At 43.7% G+C, this 16,713-nt stretch overlaps 1 protein-coding gene across 1 annotated transcript in view; it reads right to left on the minus strand.

Annotated features, from left to right (window-relative positions):
- LOC310877590 (mothers against decapentaplegic homolog 6-like) overlaps nt 1-16,364 on the minus strand; it is a 24,398-nt gene extending 8,034 nt beyond the window's left edge. The window contains exons 1-3 of the mRNA XM_083791519.1: nt 15,168-16,364; nt 13,714-13,767; nt 12,460-12,537 (exon numbers count right to left, since the gene is read on the minus strand). Coding sequence (XP_083647645.1) covers nt 12,460-12,537; nt 13,714-13,767; nt 15,168-15,921 — 886 coding nt within the window. The 5' untranslated portion in view covers nt 15,922-16,364. The remainder of the gene's footprint in view (nt 1-12,459; nt 12,538-13,713; nt 13,768-15,167) is intronic.
- Nucleotides 16,365-16,713: the final 349 nt, after the last annotated feature.

The raw sequence follows: 16,713 nt of genomic DNA on the forward strand, positions 1-16,713 counted from the left end.
GTTTGAGGTGGGCGGTTCGGGGTAGGATTCAGCTACTGACAAACCTGGGCCCCTCCCCTCCATTATTTATGACCAAGATGCTTTGTTTCGATTAAACTTCCTCACCCCCCCCACCCCACCTCGCTCAGTCCCCGAAGCGAAAAGAAAAAACACTGTAAGAATAAGGGGAAAAGCAAAAAAAACACCCCTCCCTGGCTGCGAATGGTAGGCTCTGTGTTGTTTGAGACAACTATCATTACAGAGCAACTTCAATCCAGCAAGCCACATTTAGGCTGGCGTCTGGACTATCTCTGCCATCAGAGGGCTGTGTTATCAGCCAGACATGGACTTTACAGTAGCATACAACGGGGGCCTTCCTGCGCCAACGAACACACGCAAATATGTGCATGCGCAGTCGCATACACAGTACAATCCTGATGGTTCATTTAACTCTTGGACCCTTATACAGGTTAAATGACCACTCAGGATGTTACGGGAGTGGGCTACACACACACACACAGTTGCTCGCTCGCTCGCACACACTCTCACACACACACACACACACACACACACACACACACACACACACACACACACACACACACACACACACACACACACACCCTCACACACACAAACACACACACACACACACACACACGTTCTTGCACACAATACGTGTACGCATACAGTTTGCTCTTGTCTGTCTCTCTCCATTGTGCGATGTATCTTCTGATGCCGTGCAGAGAGTGATTAGGCATCTTATTAGTAAGAGGAGCTCTTCATTTAGGCTTTTCACTTAAGAAGACAGTCAGGGAGACAAGTCTCTGCCTCCAGTCAATCATATTGCCCAATGCCCAGTCATACAAACAGGCCTATACAGTACATACCTAGAGGGCCGAAGGTAAACAAAACCACAGGAAAGGTACTGTCCTCTCCTGTGAAAATTCCTAAGAAGAAGAAGTACTCAAAGGCAAGTCTAGAAAGCCTAGGACGGTCCATCTCCTTCAACGGGAAGTGAGAAAGCAACCCATTTCCTGTATTTCTGTCACATCAAAGTGCGCTATGGAGCATACAGCACAAGGAAGGCAGGTTTGTCCTGCATAATAAGGAAGTTAAAAAAATGTTTATCTATTTATCATATAAATCTATTTATCATATAAATATGTAAATCACTTTTCCCTGTCTTTATTCTGTCCCCAGTTGTTATTTCAATTAGCTTACTTAATTTAATCTGAGTTCCACGAACAGTAAGACAAGCTTCCTCCAAGAATTCAGCACCAATCATATGAAGGTATATATGAAGGTTAGCATGTTAAATAATACAAATGGTGTCACTGCAGCCCGTGACTCACGGGGGATACATGACTGGTTTGTTTAGCAAAACAGCACTGTCTCCACTAGATTGAGATCTCACTGTGTGCACTGCTCGGGTAATGGGTTAAATAAATTGATTCCATTCTTCTTCTTTTTTATCCCACGATTTTGCAACCAATTTTTTCACCCAGTGTCAATTATCTAATGTAATCCTGGCGCTACACTTTCTCTGCCAACATGGGGGGGGGGGGGGTAGCGGACTGACCTCATGCTTCCTTCTATGCATGAGGAGTCCAAGCTGCTTCTTTTCACCTGACAGGGAGGAGTTTCCCCGGCCGGACATATAGCGCGTGGAAGGAACACGCTATTCCGACCAGTTCAGGCGCCCCGGCTGTCCAGGGGGATGTAGTTTAGAGACCAGGATTACTGCATGTTTTTTGTCCCTAAGGGACACGGGGAGATCATGCAAACTCCACACAGAAGGGCCCTTTCGCCAAACCCTGGGCACTGATGACGCACCCACAGTGTCCCCAGCGGGAATCGAACCCAGGACCAGGATCTAGCTGTGAGGCGACAGCACTACCGACTGTGCCACCGTGCCCCCCAGAATTGAATGCCCCCCATGATGATGTGATTGGTGTCATTCATGTACTGGTGGTAACCCCACTGGCAAACACTGTGGGACAGCAGTTTCCACAGTGCATCAAGATGCACAGCTTTGGGCTTGTGCGTGTGTGTGCGCGTGCGTGCGTGCGTGCATGCATGCGTGCGTGCGTGCGTGCGTGCATGCGTGCGTGCGTGCGAGGACACAGAGATGACAGGCAGCGAGGCGGGCTGCATGTGGAACTTTCCACAAAGTTGCTCTTTCTAATTGGCTTTCTATAGCCTACTTTTTTGGGTCGCATTACGGTTCTTCGCGTAGTAACATCGGGTCTTTTCGAGAATATTCAAGGGCGTGTTATTCAAATGACAATCTGCTGCAGCCGCCAGATTTATCAATACACGGCCATTCTCACGCTATGATTGGCAGAATATGACCCGCCTTTGATAAATCTCATGTGAGCTCCGTCGTAAGATGATTCCTGGGCTCAAATGTAAGCCATATTTTGTCCAAAATATCTTTATCTCCGGTAAAACATATTCTACTTCTTGATGAAAAAAAACTTTTTAAACACTTCCGGTCTCATGCTTGAAAAACGCACATGAAGTATTTTCATCTAGAAGAAGATGTTATTACTGGAACTTTATACATAATATAATCCTATAACCCCTAACTATTACGGTCTCTGATTAATTCCATTCATCAAGTTCTATCTTCATTTTTTTTAATTCCTGATCACTGGGTAAAGTAAACAACCGTAAGTAACTTTGTATCCCCAACTGTCTACATCTGTTCCTGTCAATTATGGCTGTGTGTTTTTATTTATGAATATGGCCAAAACAATATTTAAGCCAAAACTAAATTAGCCTACAACCATGTAAGTCCAGGTAAAAGACAAACACAGTAAATATTTACTAGAGAGAGAGAGAGAGAGAGAGAGAGAGAGAGAGAGAGCACCAGAGCTAGCCAAGCCCCCTCCTCTCTGAAACACATTCCTGGACAGGCCCTTTTCCTCAACACTTCCTCCCCCACTCAGCCAGTCAGCCAAAGGGGTCAAACTGACAAGTCTCTATTTTCACATGGTACTATATGGCCCCCGAATAGACCGTCCCTATTGCTCCATGTAAGACAATCATATGGTTTCACATGGTACTATATGGCCCCCGAATAGACCGTCCCTTGCTCCATGTAAGACAATCATATGGTTTCACATGGTACTATATGGCCCCCGAATAGACCGCCCCTATTGCTCCATGTGTAAGACAATCATATGGTTTCACATGGTACTATATGGCCCCCGAATAGACCGCCCCTATTGCTCCATGTGTAAGACAATCATATGGATTCACATGGTACTATATGGCCCCCGAATAGACCGTCCCTATTGCTCCATGTGTAAGACAATCATATGGTTTCACATGGTACTATATGGCCCCCGAATAGACCGCCCCTATTGCTCCATGTGTAAGACAATCATATGGTTTCACAAGGTACTATATGGCCCCCGAATAGACCGTCCCTATTGCTCCATGTGTAAGACAATCATATGGTTTCACATGGTACTATATGGCCCCCGAATAGACCGCCCCTATTGCTCCATGTGTAAGACAATCATATGGTTTCACATGGTACTATATGGCCCCCGAATAGACCGTCCCTATTGCTCCATGTGTAAGACAATCATATGGTTTCACATGGTACTATATGGCCCCCGAATAGACCGCCCCTATTGCTCCATGTGTAAGACAATCATATGGTTTCACATGGTACTATATGGCCCCCGAATAGACCGCCCCTATTGCTCCATGTGTAAGACAATCATATGGATTCACATGGTACTATATGGCCCCCGAATAGACCGTCCCTATTGCTCCATGTGTAAGACAATCATATGGTTTCACATGGTACTATATGGCCCCCGAATAGACCGCCCCTATTGCTCCATGTGTAAGACAATCATAGCCGTCTCTTGGAAATAGACCAGGACCCATTTGTTACACAATGACATTATACTGAAATCTACATTTGTATTAACTATCTCTAATAATGTTACAGAAAACTTGGGGAAATGGTATGTAAACTTACTGGTAAATACAGGACCTTCAGGAGTTTAACTATAATCTAAGAATGGAATCCACATAATGAACATATAATGAACAATGAAAATCTCACTCTGTGCATTTCCACGTACCTTAACTGTACTGTGTAATATATACAGACAAAATTATCATGGGAAATAGGGGTGTTGCGATCAGGTTTTTTTTTTTTGGGGGGGGGGGGACATTTCAATATTTTCTAAATTATTATATGTCAAAAACCACATAAAAACTGTTCCTTTGTGTGTGGGGAGGAAGGGGAGCATGTTCAGGCCTGTCGCAGAGATGCAAAGTGATATTATACTGTATATCTGATTGACTTTTATACCACTTAAATGGTATAAAAGTTTGGTTTCTCCAGAGCGGGTAAATTGCTGATCCAGTCATTTGGAGTAAAATTGCCATCTATTCACTCTGTCTGCATGGGTCCGGACAGTTCAGAAATCTCAACCCTGTCTACCAGTGACATAATCAGTGGAGATGGCAAGATCTCTCTTCCTGGAAAGTTAGCATGCTATAATACGAGCCATTATTCTTGCAATAATACAAAATAAAATAAAACTTGTGTAAAATCACCAAACCTGCCTGCATGTGCCACTGGTAGGCAAGTATACCCTTCTCTGAGACACAGACAGAGTAGACAAAAATGGTACTATATTATAATGAGCATTTAGTGAAGACCCTTTATATGAATGGGTGAAGTGGTCCTTTAACCCATTTTAGGCGGGAACCCCTTTTGGTGTTAGCATTATGTTATGATTTAGCTATTGAAAAATAGCAGATCTACAAGCTCACTCGGTGGCGCGCTACGAGCTTGTAGGCCTGCTATTTTTGAAAAATCGAAGAACGACTGACATAGAAACATAGCTTTTTCAGAAAACTGTCAGGATGTAGAAGAATTTTTAGAATCTGATCTCAGGTCAAAATGGGTTCAATTAATTTGAGTGTTATTCTGCTCAAAATGCGGCATGACTGAATGAATGACTGAGTGAATTGTACCATGTATTCCAGTTTCATCTGTTTCTCAGTTCATACCAATTACCATTTGAACATCACATAAAAGTAAAGATACACGCACGCACGCGCGCGCACACACACACACACACGCACGCACGCACGCTACACTACAGTACATAGCACATACATGCACACACACATTATGCCCAACTACATTGTATCTCTCTTTCATTATCCTCATATAGGAAGCTACAATCAGACAAATGGTGCTGCCCTAAAACAAACTCAACTTAAGCATTGCATTCAAGGCACACAGCACATGCGACAGTTTCCAACGTTTCACAGAGTCAGAGGCTGTCGACATCTGCAAAGAATCTTTAGGTTCAGCAACATGGCAGGATTCCATTAGGAGCCAAATTGCGAGCTGGCAAAAACTCTGAGGGAACAACGGAAAGCCACAGCCAGTCCTGTAATTTAAACCTTATTTTAAATTGTGATGGCCTGACAACATCCATGGACTGAAAGAGAGAGAGAGAGAGAGAGAGAGAGAGAGAGAGAGAGAGAGAGAGAGAGAGAGAGAGAGAGAAGATCCAGGGAACAACTTAGGCCGGGAATACGGGAAAACTCACACAATGACTACAAAAAATGATCTATGAAAAGGCAATCATGAAAACAACAGGGCAAAGAAGGAATTGGTGCACAGTGAATAACGAACTTTTTTGTATTACAATGAACGACTAAGGAGGAGAGGATTCCTAATAAAATCACCATCATGTCTCAAGTATTCCATGTTTCCTTGGTTAGTAGAGTTCATACTGTGTTCACACTGTAAAGTTTGAGAAACACCCAAACTTCAGAGTTTATCTTCAATTTTAAAATACAGTATACTACATGGGTTTCACTGACTGTAGGTGAGATAACATTAAGAAAGAAGAAGCCAAACAAAAATGCCAAGTGAACTTCAACTTTGCTCCTTACTGTACTTGAAAACTAAATTTGATAATGTCAACAGAGAGGTTTGACCCACACCATCTAAACATAATCTAAAACACATACTGTAAGAAGCTAGTTATTTGAGCTTCAGGGAAAGGAAATGTAGTTATGGGTTTCAGTGCTTTCAGTTCTGTGGAGAAGAACTGATGGATTCACAAAACTGGGGTTGAGAAATGGAATTCATACAAAAAGAAAAAGAAAAAATGGGATTTTTATAGAGATGCTGTAATTTATTTGAATAAGTGGCAACATGGGGAAACATTTATAGAGACCCATTTATATCTGAAATAGCCATGGTTTAGATTGAGCTTCCTCTGAATAACCTACTTGCCACACATTTGTTTGGAGTTGAGGCACGTTTCCTAACTTTTGACTAAGTTCTAATGAGGTTATCATGTTGTTTCATGGATTTGGTTGACTAACAAGTTGAGTGTCCCCCAAAGAAAATCACATAAAGTACTATTTAAACAAGCACTATTCAGTGTTCTAAGAACCTCCATAAATAGATGATAACACACCCTGTATGTCTCTGACAATTGGTGGTTTGATAGACGCAACAATTTAGGTAATTCTAAGACATTTTAGAGCTATGTAAGGCCAGCTTGAAAATGTAGCAGCAGCATGCTCTATTTGCAGTGACAAAGAACCGTGGTGGAAAATATTTGAGGAAATGGCAAATGGTTAATGGCCCGGCACTTGATGTTGAATTCCATAGTCTAATGTGTCTCAGTCAGGCATAAGAGCAAGTGTTGTACGCGTGCCAGTGAACAGGCTGGAGGTTCAGGTCACTGAGAGGCCCCTGTCCACACAAGAGACAAATAGATTCTCACTAGATGAAGTACAATGTAGATGTTTCCTTCTGTATTGATGGTTTTTGTACTTTCCTTTCAGTCTTTGGTGAACTCACTGCTACTACCCATCACATTAAAACCCATTTTGAACCTGGGAACGATTCTATAAATGTCTTCTAAATCCTGACAGTTTTCTGAAAAAGCTATGTTTCTATGTCAGTCGTTCTTCGATTTTTCAAAAATAGCAGACCTACAAGCTCGTAGCGCGCCACTCGGTGGCGCGCTATGAGCTTGTAGATCTGCTATTTTTCAATAGCTAAAGCATAACATAGTGCTAACACCAAAAGGGGTTCCCGCCCAAAATGGGTTTTAAGGTTCTTCGTATGGCACAATATCTCATGAAATATAAATGCTTGACCAACTATGAACCAGAGGCTAACCTTGCAGGCATATAAGACTGCATGCTTACGGCCTCTGTAGATCATTTACAAAACCTTATCCAACCATGTCCGTCTGTAAATGAGACTGCACTTGAGCCGTTAACTCTGCCTGACTCAAGCCCTCTTTGAACACCAGAACTAAAACTGTATGATGATGTGGTCAGCATGCTGGTACGGCTATCAGTAATATACTACTATACTACTACTACTACTACTATATTTTTTTTTTTTAAACTTCAAGTACATCTGCTCTCTGCTCTAAATGTTTTTAAGTTTTCACGGTGGTATGTTCAAACATGTATAAGCTGTCACTCTCCAGAGCCCAACCCCCCTATACCCATTTTACGCTCAAGAGTCAGACCCTACTCTCCCTCACCTTCCCAATTTCCCAACATTCCTGGGCTGTGCCCCCATCAGTCAAAGGGCCAATTCATGGGGTTAACGCTGCAGCGAGTGCAGACAGGGCTCTGAGACAGGATGTTTGGCCGATACCTTGCTCTACTTAAACAAACAAGCCACCAAAATATGATTACTGAGGGCAGCGAGGGAGTGGCCTGCTCGTCTTACCTCAGGACTTCAGCCACATTAATGTCGGGCCTGTAAAGTATATTATAGAGACTAAAATGATGGCTAGCGTAGAATAGCTTTACATACCTTAGTGTGTTTCAGAGTGGCACCGGTAACGATGCTTTGTATTATTTCATTTTTGACATTAGTGACATGGGGAAGGTTGACTAATAGTAGCCTAATTGATGTAAAAAAAACAATACGGATTTAAATATAATTATTGTAGGCAATCGATACCAGAGTTAGGGGGCATACCACATATGCATAATATATATAAGCTCTAATGCCTGACAGCAAGTCCCTGGTTTGATTTCTGGCTGGCTGGACCATTTGCTGCATGTTTCTCTGTATTTCCTGTTTCGCTACACAAGGTGCGTTTCCAGCAAGGTGTTTTTAGCGCATTTTGCACTTAAATTCCTGAATGGAAACTCAATACTCAAAATATATATTTTGTTTGCAAAAACACTTTTGCGCTTGAAGGTGGTGGCTTTATCGAAAAACGGAAAACACTTGCCGGATAGGTTTCAAATTAGAAAAGCATTGAACTCGTATGATATCACTTTTGGAGAAGAGAAAAAACATGCGATGGGGAGCCAGTGGAGAAGGGTGGGTGGCCAGGGTGGGTGAGATGTGGACATTTTCATTCAAGAATCTTAGCAGCACGGTTTTTAATGCATTGAAGCCTCTGCACTGTCTGCAGGCTCTTGCTAGGGATCCCAATGAATGTATTTCCAAGTCAAACGCTCTCCCTCCAAAACACCTCGGAACGGGGGTAGTCTACAACAGAAGCTCCATCAACACGTCCACAATGTAAATTCATCAGACAATCATTGCATCCAAGGCATTCACAGATTGAGCCTACATCTGTTGTAGGCTAGCCTATATTGCTTGGAAACTAAACCAGCCCCTGTCAACACATGTCTATATATTTAATGAAATGCGCAAATGATGCAACATTGGTCAATACGTTTTGAAGTAGAAAGCAGCAAACATTGAATTCACAGGACTATCGATACAGTAGCTTAATATTTGTATTAGACCGGTGAATGAATAGCCTACCAAGTCTGACCCGATTCAAACCATGAATAGGCCTGCTTGAAAGACAGCCTCTGGACAGCTAGAGGACAATGTGTATAATATTTTTAAGTCTAAAAGAACATTAAAAAGTAAAATACGTGTCAAATAATATGCGTCTCTTGACTGGTAAAATAGCACCGCCTACTGCTTATTTCATGAACTTATTTCATATCTCTCAAGAATCGCATTTCATCAGTGGATGGAAAAGGGGGAAATGTGCTTTTTTTTTTTTACAGTTTGATGGAAACACACCTACTGTACTTGATCAGAAAGAGCCTCCCCCCCCCCCCCCCCACACACACACAAAAGGTTCTCAAATGGTATGTGAAATATTTCTCTCGCACCCTGTGATTAGTTCAATTGTTCACACATTTGAATTTGAACGTGCTATGGGACAATTGCAACTGTCCACATGACAACAGGACCCACAATGATCTGCTTCTTGTGTTTGCATATGGTTCAGGCATTAAAACCGTCAGGAAGGAGAATAATGAAATATGGAGACCATTAAAGCAGTGTGGATGGCCAGCATTCTTCTCACAATGCATGTATATTCAGGAAAGAATAATACAAGTTATGTTTGACAGAACATATACTTATTACTTCAAATTCAACATTGTGTGCTTTCTGTGTGTGCGCGCGTGCGCATGTGTGAGTCTGTGTATGCGTGTGTGCATGTGTGAGAGTCTTTATCCTTGTGGAACCCCTATGAGTTCTCTGAGCTGATCTTATCTCTGAGCCAGACAGAAATTCCTCTCCCTCTCTCTCATTGAAGACACGCTTTTACACTCTTTCTATTTCTCTCTCTCTCTCACACACACACACACACACACACACACACACAAACACACACAGAGAGAGAGAGAAAGAAAGAGAGAGAGACTTGTATGCACAATGTTGTTGAAGAGCTTAACAATAAGCAATGCAGTGGCATGTTTAGTTGGAAGTACAGAGGGATAGCCGACTTAGCTATAGGGCTCCTATAAGCTTCAAGTTGACATTTCCATTTTCAAAGGAGAGCCTTCTGCTGTGGCTTCAAGGGGAATGTTAACTGATAGAATGATAAAAGAGGCCAGGGCAAAGGTATGTATAGACCTCACCACACCCTGCTGCAGCTCATTCAAAAAGCTATGCTTTTGGCTGCACTTAAAAAATAAATACAATTAAATACATACAAAGATCCAAGGCATATATAAACGTATCCCTTGCACATAAAATATTTATTTCATTTTTTTTTTTTAAAGATGCAACTTCTTACAATATGAGGTTTGATTTTTAGATTCTTTAGCTAATTATTGTGAGTTCTGTCTTATATTTCCCACTTCTGCAATTATTCTTCCTGCTGTAAACATTCACACAGCGGCCATTTTGCTTTTGTGAATATAGATAACTAGGCAGATGCCCCGTTGGGAACAATTATGCCTGTTGGGAATGCATGATCCCAAAAGGCATTGGGCTGTATTTTGCGTCTTAAGTACCAGGTCTTATTACTTAACTTAAGACCTGGAGGCGTGATCAATGCCATTTGGCTATTCTGAGTGACCAAAGAGCATTGACCACGCCTCCAGGTCTTAAGTTAAGTAATAAGACCTGGTATTTAAGACACAGCCCATTGTATCTATATACTGTATGTTTGTCTGTCTGCCTGTGTCCGTTTTATTGCAGATTTGGCAATTGGACATCTCTGTCAGCGGTTCCAGACCAAGCGGTTCTGGTGGCATATTGGTCAGATTGGAAGATTGAAAATAACTTCACACTCGGCACGTCTGCAGACTCGGAGATATGCACGCCGAGTTCGATTGGTAAGGCAGTTCTCTGGAAACACAACATTTGTGAAATTTATGTCAGAGAATGAATGGAACTACACTCTCCCTAGTCCGTAGACTTTACTCTTGATGGCAAATATACCAATACAAGCTACTCTGTCAACCTCAGCCTGATGGCCTAAAAGTCTAATATCTCCTCTGAGTCATAGGGATATCCCTTCGACTTAGTGGTTAAGATGTTGGCTTTCCACGAGGGAGACCGGGGTTCGAATCCTGGGCGTTATATTGATGCCATGACGTGGATCGGGTGTCGATGTGGGTGGAGGTCAAAATGGGGTTGCGTGTGTTAAAATGAGACAAAGTGAAAAGAAGTTAGCCAATCCTAAATACAAGAAAGTATTAACCAGCAGACAGCCAGCAAAATGTGTCTGAAGTTCTTGGCACATCACCTAACACAATGAGGGACTGCCTAGTGCAGGGGTTTTCAACTGATTGTGAACCAGGGACCACCAACCTAACTTCAAATCAACCTGGGGACCACTATTGTGTTGGGTGCATGGGGAACTGGGGATATGGGCTAAGATTAGTGCTTTTGTAAGTTAACACTTGCTATGCATCCCATGTGTATACATCCCACTGTTTCTCAACCGTTGACTACTACTGGTAAAATGTCCTAATAATAATGACTCAACCAGACACTTCCCCCTTCTTGAGATTCTAACTCCCTTTTTCTGTTGAATTTCTTGAACTCCAACTTGTCATTAAATGACGACATGGATGGACTCATCACAGGTCACTAGTTCACGGTTTCTCAACTAGTGGAAAGAACATTTAAAACAAATTACATTACCTACATTACTAAATGCATGGTCAGGGACCACATGCAATACCTCCACGGACCACCAGTGGTCCACGGACCACCTGTTGAAAACCCATGGCCTAGTGCCTATAGACCTTAAAAATGCCTGTTCCATTCTTCATTATTGCTTTGTTACTGTTGTCATTTCTGCTACAATATTGAGGAACCAGAAACAAATAATTTTACTCTTGTACAGTCATATATAAGATGTAACTATACAATATTGAATATTGAATGAGTGAGGAAGGGGGCAGAGAGGGGTTGATCAACGAGGCCTACAAACTCACTACACTACAAGCCCCCTCCAACATGTAAACAAATAAGGCTCCGGTTTCATCATTCAGAGGGGGCTGTTTCCTGTCCAACTACACCTACCCCCCCCCCCCCAACCACAGACACACAAATGTGCGGACTGCCACGTGTGCACACACATGCACAAGCGTACACACACACACACACACACACAGGTGCGCGTGCACTCACTCACACGCACATAAACAGTACACTTCTTCCTCATCAGAGCTGCTTGACTTCCCCGCCCCCCAAAATACCAGCCTCTTTCCACTGCTCAAATTGCGGAATGGAGGGATTTAAGGGAAGAAAGAGGGAAAAGGGGGGGATGGGCAGCTACAGCAGAGTCAATGGAACACATACAGGGATCTTATTGCACTTTCATCCCAGGGAAATATTCTGCCATGCAGAAAAAGACAGAAAGAGAAAAAGACTACATTGATGTGATAGGGAGAGACAAGAGACACCCTCCCTCCACACACACACACACACGCCCCCGCACACACACACACACACACACACACACACACACACACACACACACACACACACACACAGACACTCTCTCACACACAAGTCCCATACGGTTTAATTCTGACAATAGAAGCTTTTAAGTGGCAGATTATCATAATTGTGCCTGTATGTGCAATGTGTGCAATAATATTGAAAGTTCATGGCCAATAATGTAAAAGCCACGGTACAATGAAAATGTAAGAGACACGTACCTGTGTAGTCTCTTGGCATGATCTGAGGCGAGTTAGAGTAGTGGGGGGCCACCGTTTCAGTGTAAGACAGAGTTGGGTCTGAAAAGTTTAGAGAACACAAAGTCAAACCAGATCATCATGCAATGGATCAGTCAGACTGCCCAGATGCAGTCTACATGGTACAGTCTAAATGGTAAAAGTGTTAATCTATCTTGTGCTCTATTTTACACATAAGATAAGTCATAAGACAGTCACGCAAAAGTAGAAAAACATAGTCGACCTTACAAGCTGGCGACGCATCACATTGTGGTGCTTTTTGAGCTTGAAGATCTGCTATTTTCGCTACTTTTGAAATGTTTTTTTTGCCATGCCCCAAAACAGGGATGCCAGGTTGAAAGTGGTTAACTGGAGAGTGTAATGTTACCAAATGGACCTTGCACTCTACACAGTCAAATCCCCAGTGTTCATTTATACGCTGAGGCCCGTTTTCCACCAATAGAACTTTGGTTCCAGACAGGGACGTGCACACATAGACATCAAAGGGGGCTTCAGCCCCCTGCCCTTTTACACGTCTGTAAAACAACTGTCCTTTCCAGACCACGAATGCAGCATTTACTATGGTGAAAGACATGCAAATACCACACTTTTCCATGCCATACCGGAAGGCAGCATTCAGGAGAATTGCTTTTTTCCGAAGTCTTTTGAACTTGGAATGCACCATTTTGCGTTAAACAAATTTGTTTCGATATTGTCGTACACAAAATGTCGTACACAGCATCTCCAGTAGATAAAGGGTGCTGGGTTGCGCCCCGAAAATAGCTGATCTACAACCTCTCGACGCGTTGTGAGCTTGTAGATCTGATATTTTTGTTCAAAAGTGCACCTCTTACCCAATTTCAGCCCCTGCCTCTGTAACACTCTCTGCACGTCCCTGATTCTAGAACTGGTTCCGTTCTAGATTCAGTTTCCGAACCAACTTTTAGGGTTCTGAACCAATTCATTTTCAGTGGAATAAAGAACCGAACCCTGGGGTGGAAAGGGGCCTCACACAAATGGATTGGAACATTAAGGATTTTACAATGGATTTTACAAGGGATCATCACAAAGGTGATGTGCACTGACAACAAGTCTTTTGATGTCTCTGACATGAACCTTGAGCACGCGAGCAGCTGTTTAAATCCATCTTTGTCACAAATCTTAGATTAGATATAGTTTGGTCACACCCTCAGTGCCATTTACTGGCTCGCTATGTGGCGTCCATTGTCTCACACTCACCCAGTGGCTTGTGTTCATCTGAAGGGGACAGAGAGTATGGAGGAGGAGGTGATTCTGAAAATACAAGATCGTGTGAGATGTAAATAATGAGGCTATAGTATTGTGTTCAATAGCACTGAACTTAGGAATGTGAAGTGTGAACGTTGTAATCATAATTTGACAAATAACTTCAGAACAAAGTTCATCTTGATTCTTGACTGGTTAGGAACTTAGGACATGAAAACAATCCAACTCAAATGGTTTTGAGGGAGACTTATTTCCTCAGGCGTGTGGACCAAACCTTTCTTTAGTTTTAACAAAGCCACCCCCCCCACACACACACACTAACACATAGGTATACAAACAACATAATGTTATGCAGGCAACCACACACGACACACACACACACACGCACGAACACGCACACACTAAATACGTGGGGGGAAAAACTGAATCACAGAAAGAAGTGAGAGACAGTTCCCCCACTAGAACTACCCCAGAGAAGTCTTTTGGCTGCGGCCTCTTTAAGAGCAGAGGCAGTAATTGCCGGAGTACTCAGTCAGTGAGATACCCAGCTAGTCAGTCTGGCGCCAGCCGTATGCAAACTGTATATTATCGGCACTCCTTCACCTAAATAACAAGAGGAGGACCTCCTGTCAAAGAATAAGAGGCTAAGTGCAACTTGAGAACGATCTTCAAGGGATAATGTGGAAGTTCTGCGCAGCACGCTACTCTCAACACATTTAAATGCTGGGAGAATAGTGTTATAGTTATAGATGACGACTGTGTCAACACATTAGTAAGATTGTTAGACTTATTAGGCTTTAGGCCTGTATATAAAAAAAGGTGTGTGTGTGTGTGTGTGTGTGTGTGTGTGTGTGTGTGTGTGTGTGCGTGTGTGTGCGTGCGTGACTGTGCGTGCGTGCGAGACGGGAAAAACGTGTGTTGGGGCTGGGGCTGTAAAATACACCAACAACTAGCCTACCAACACAAGTTCGTTGTTATCAAAAACCAACTAACACCTCTAAACTAAACGTTTTCATTATTCTGATGTTTAACATACAAATGGCACTGCGTGCAGCTATACACAGCATGTGCGGTGGTGGATGTGTGTGTGTGTGTGTGTGTGGGGGGGGGGGGGGCGACCGGGCGAGATTCATTGAAGCCAAGTCTCTAAACCAGAAATAAAGGGGGGGGAGGGGGATAAATTGTGCGTTTTCACAGCTGTTTATTTATTTATAATGCTGTATGGTTCAGTGATTTGGTGTCTACTGTAGCCTACTATAGGCCTACAGTCGCTACATCCGTCCCAGCCTACCAGGCCTAAAGGTGAGGCTTAATTACCTTGGAGACCCGACCCCACCCTATCCCCAAATAAATAAATAGTAAAAAATAAAAATAAAAAATAAATAAAAGGCACAATGTTCCAATTGGGACATGAATGAAAGTTATATGTGTTTTCGTGTTCTTCTTACCTGGCCCACATACACGGCTGTAGTGATAGGGGTTGCAGCACACCGTGGGACTAGTGTCCACTGCGCCGAAGCTGTGACAGTGACACAGTGCCTTCAGCTGGGCCGTGTGCTGCAGCTCGGTCCAGCGGTACAGTTTACAGAGGAGATGTTGGGGAGAAATGGGAGGCTGGGCGCCGTTGTTAAGTCGCAGCTCCGTCTGCGGCACCAGGACACATTCACCGGGGATCCCTCCCTTGGACTCCACGGCCTTGAGCAAGGCATCGAGTGCTCTCTCCTTTAGTCTTTTTAAAAGCGCATAAGTAGCGTTCTTGATTTCCTGCTCGACCCCCTGGGACTTCGCGTCGAGCCTGCTGCGTGCCGTGGGACACTTTGGACTGTTGTTTGTCGCGCCTTTCCTCGGCCTGAGGTCCCATTCCCTAAACAAACAACACGTCACCGTCCCACTGTCACTCTCCTGTCCCTGGCGAGAGCCTCGATGCTCGGGTGCACACATGGCCCCCGGGTCATCCTGCTGCTGCTCGCCGCCGCCCGCAACGTTTCCACCGGCACACACTCCACCAGAACTCCCCACGGACGGGTCCGCTTGGGTCACCGACCTGCGCTCTGCTTGGGGAACATCTTCTGGGTTACTACTGCCACACGAGCCGTCCCGACCCTCCTCGCTCCGTTTGCTCCCATCTCTCCCTTCTCTATATGTGACCAAACGGCTTCTCCAGAGTCGCCGTACAAGACCCGAACGTTTAGACCTGAACATACGACAACTTGACAGTTTTGAGTGTGTCGTAGGGCCTATTGGTCCAGTCCCGGTCTGAGAAGAGTCCTCATCGATTTAGACTCCCCGCACCAGATGAAGGGTTTGTATACGGCGCGCACAGAATGCGCAGCCGGAGGTCATGGATTTATGACCAACCCGCAGCATTAGAAAGTAATATTTGCTAATTTGTTGCATTAAACAACGAATGACGGTTATTCACCCCGAAAACTGCAAGCGGCCACTTAGTGACCTGCTGTAGCAAACTCAATGACGCTACAACTGTTGCCAGCTCTCTCACAAAACTATGGAACCCCCAAATCTAAGGAGACCCCACACGCAATGCATGCCTGAACTGCATAAGGTAGTCTACTAAGAAACTAGAAACACAGCGGATGACAATCGCATATCCAAAAGTTTCCCTTCTTTGTCCTCTTACTTGCAGCAGCCTTGATCCTTAAAATCCACCATGGCACAACGGCGGAGTTGCTTCACACCGAAATAATCCTTGCTACATTCAAATTCCAATGAATTCTTCTACTTGCGTGGATCAAAATCCATTTGCAATCCGATAATAATAAAAGTGTGATAGATAGACACACGTAAGGGCTGGGTTATACACCAGTGCCAATAAACTGCAGTTCCTATTCCGTGCTGAGAAGTTGTTTTAAAGAGAGCTGGAATTACTCGACTCTCCACTCCCCTGCCATTCCTTTTCGGATGCACACTCTCCCATACACACACGGGGCCCCCGAGGAAAGCTCTGGAGCCATTGGTTGATTCCCGCCATCATGT

The sequence above is a fragment of the Protomyctophum parallelum genome, assembly GCF_964188405.1.
Source record: "Protomyctophum parallelum genome assembly, chromosome: 2".
Lineage (NCBI taxonomy): Eukaryota > Metazoa > Chordata > Actinopteri > Myctophiformes > Myctophidae > Protomyctophum > Protomyctophum parallelum.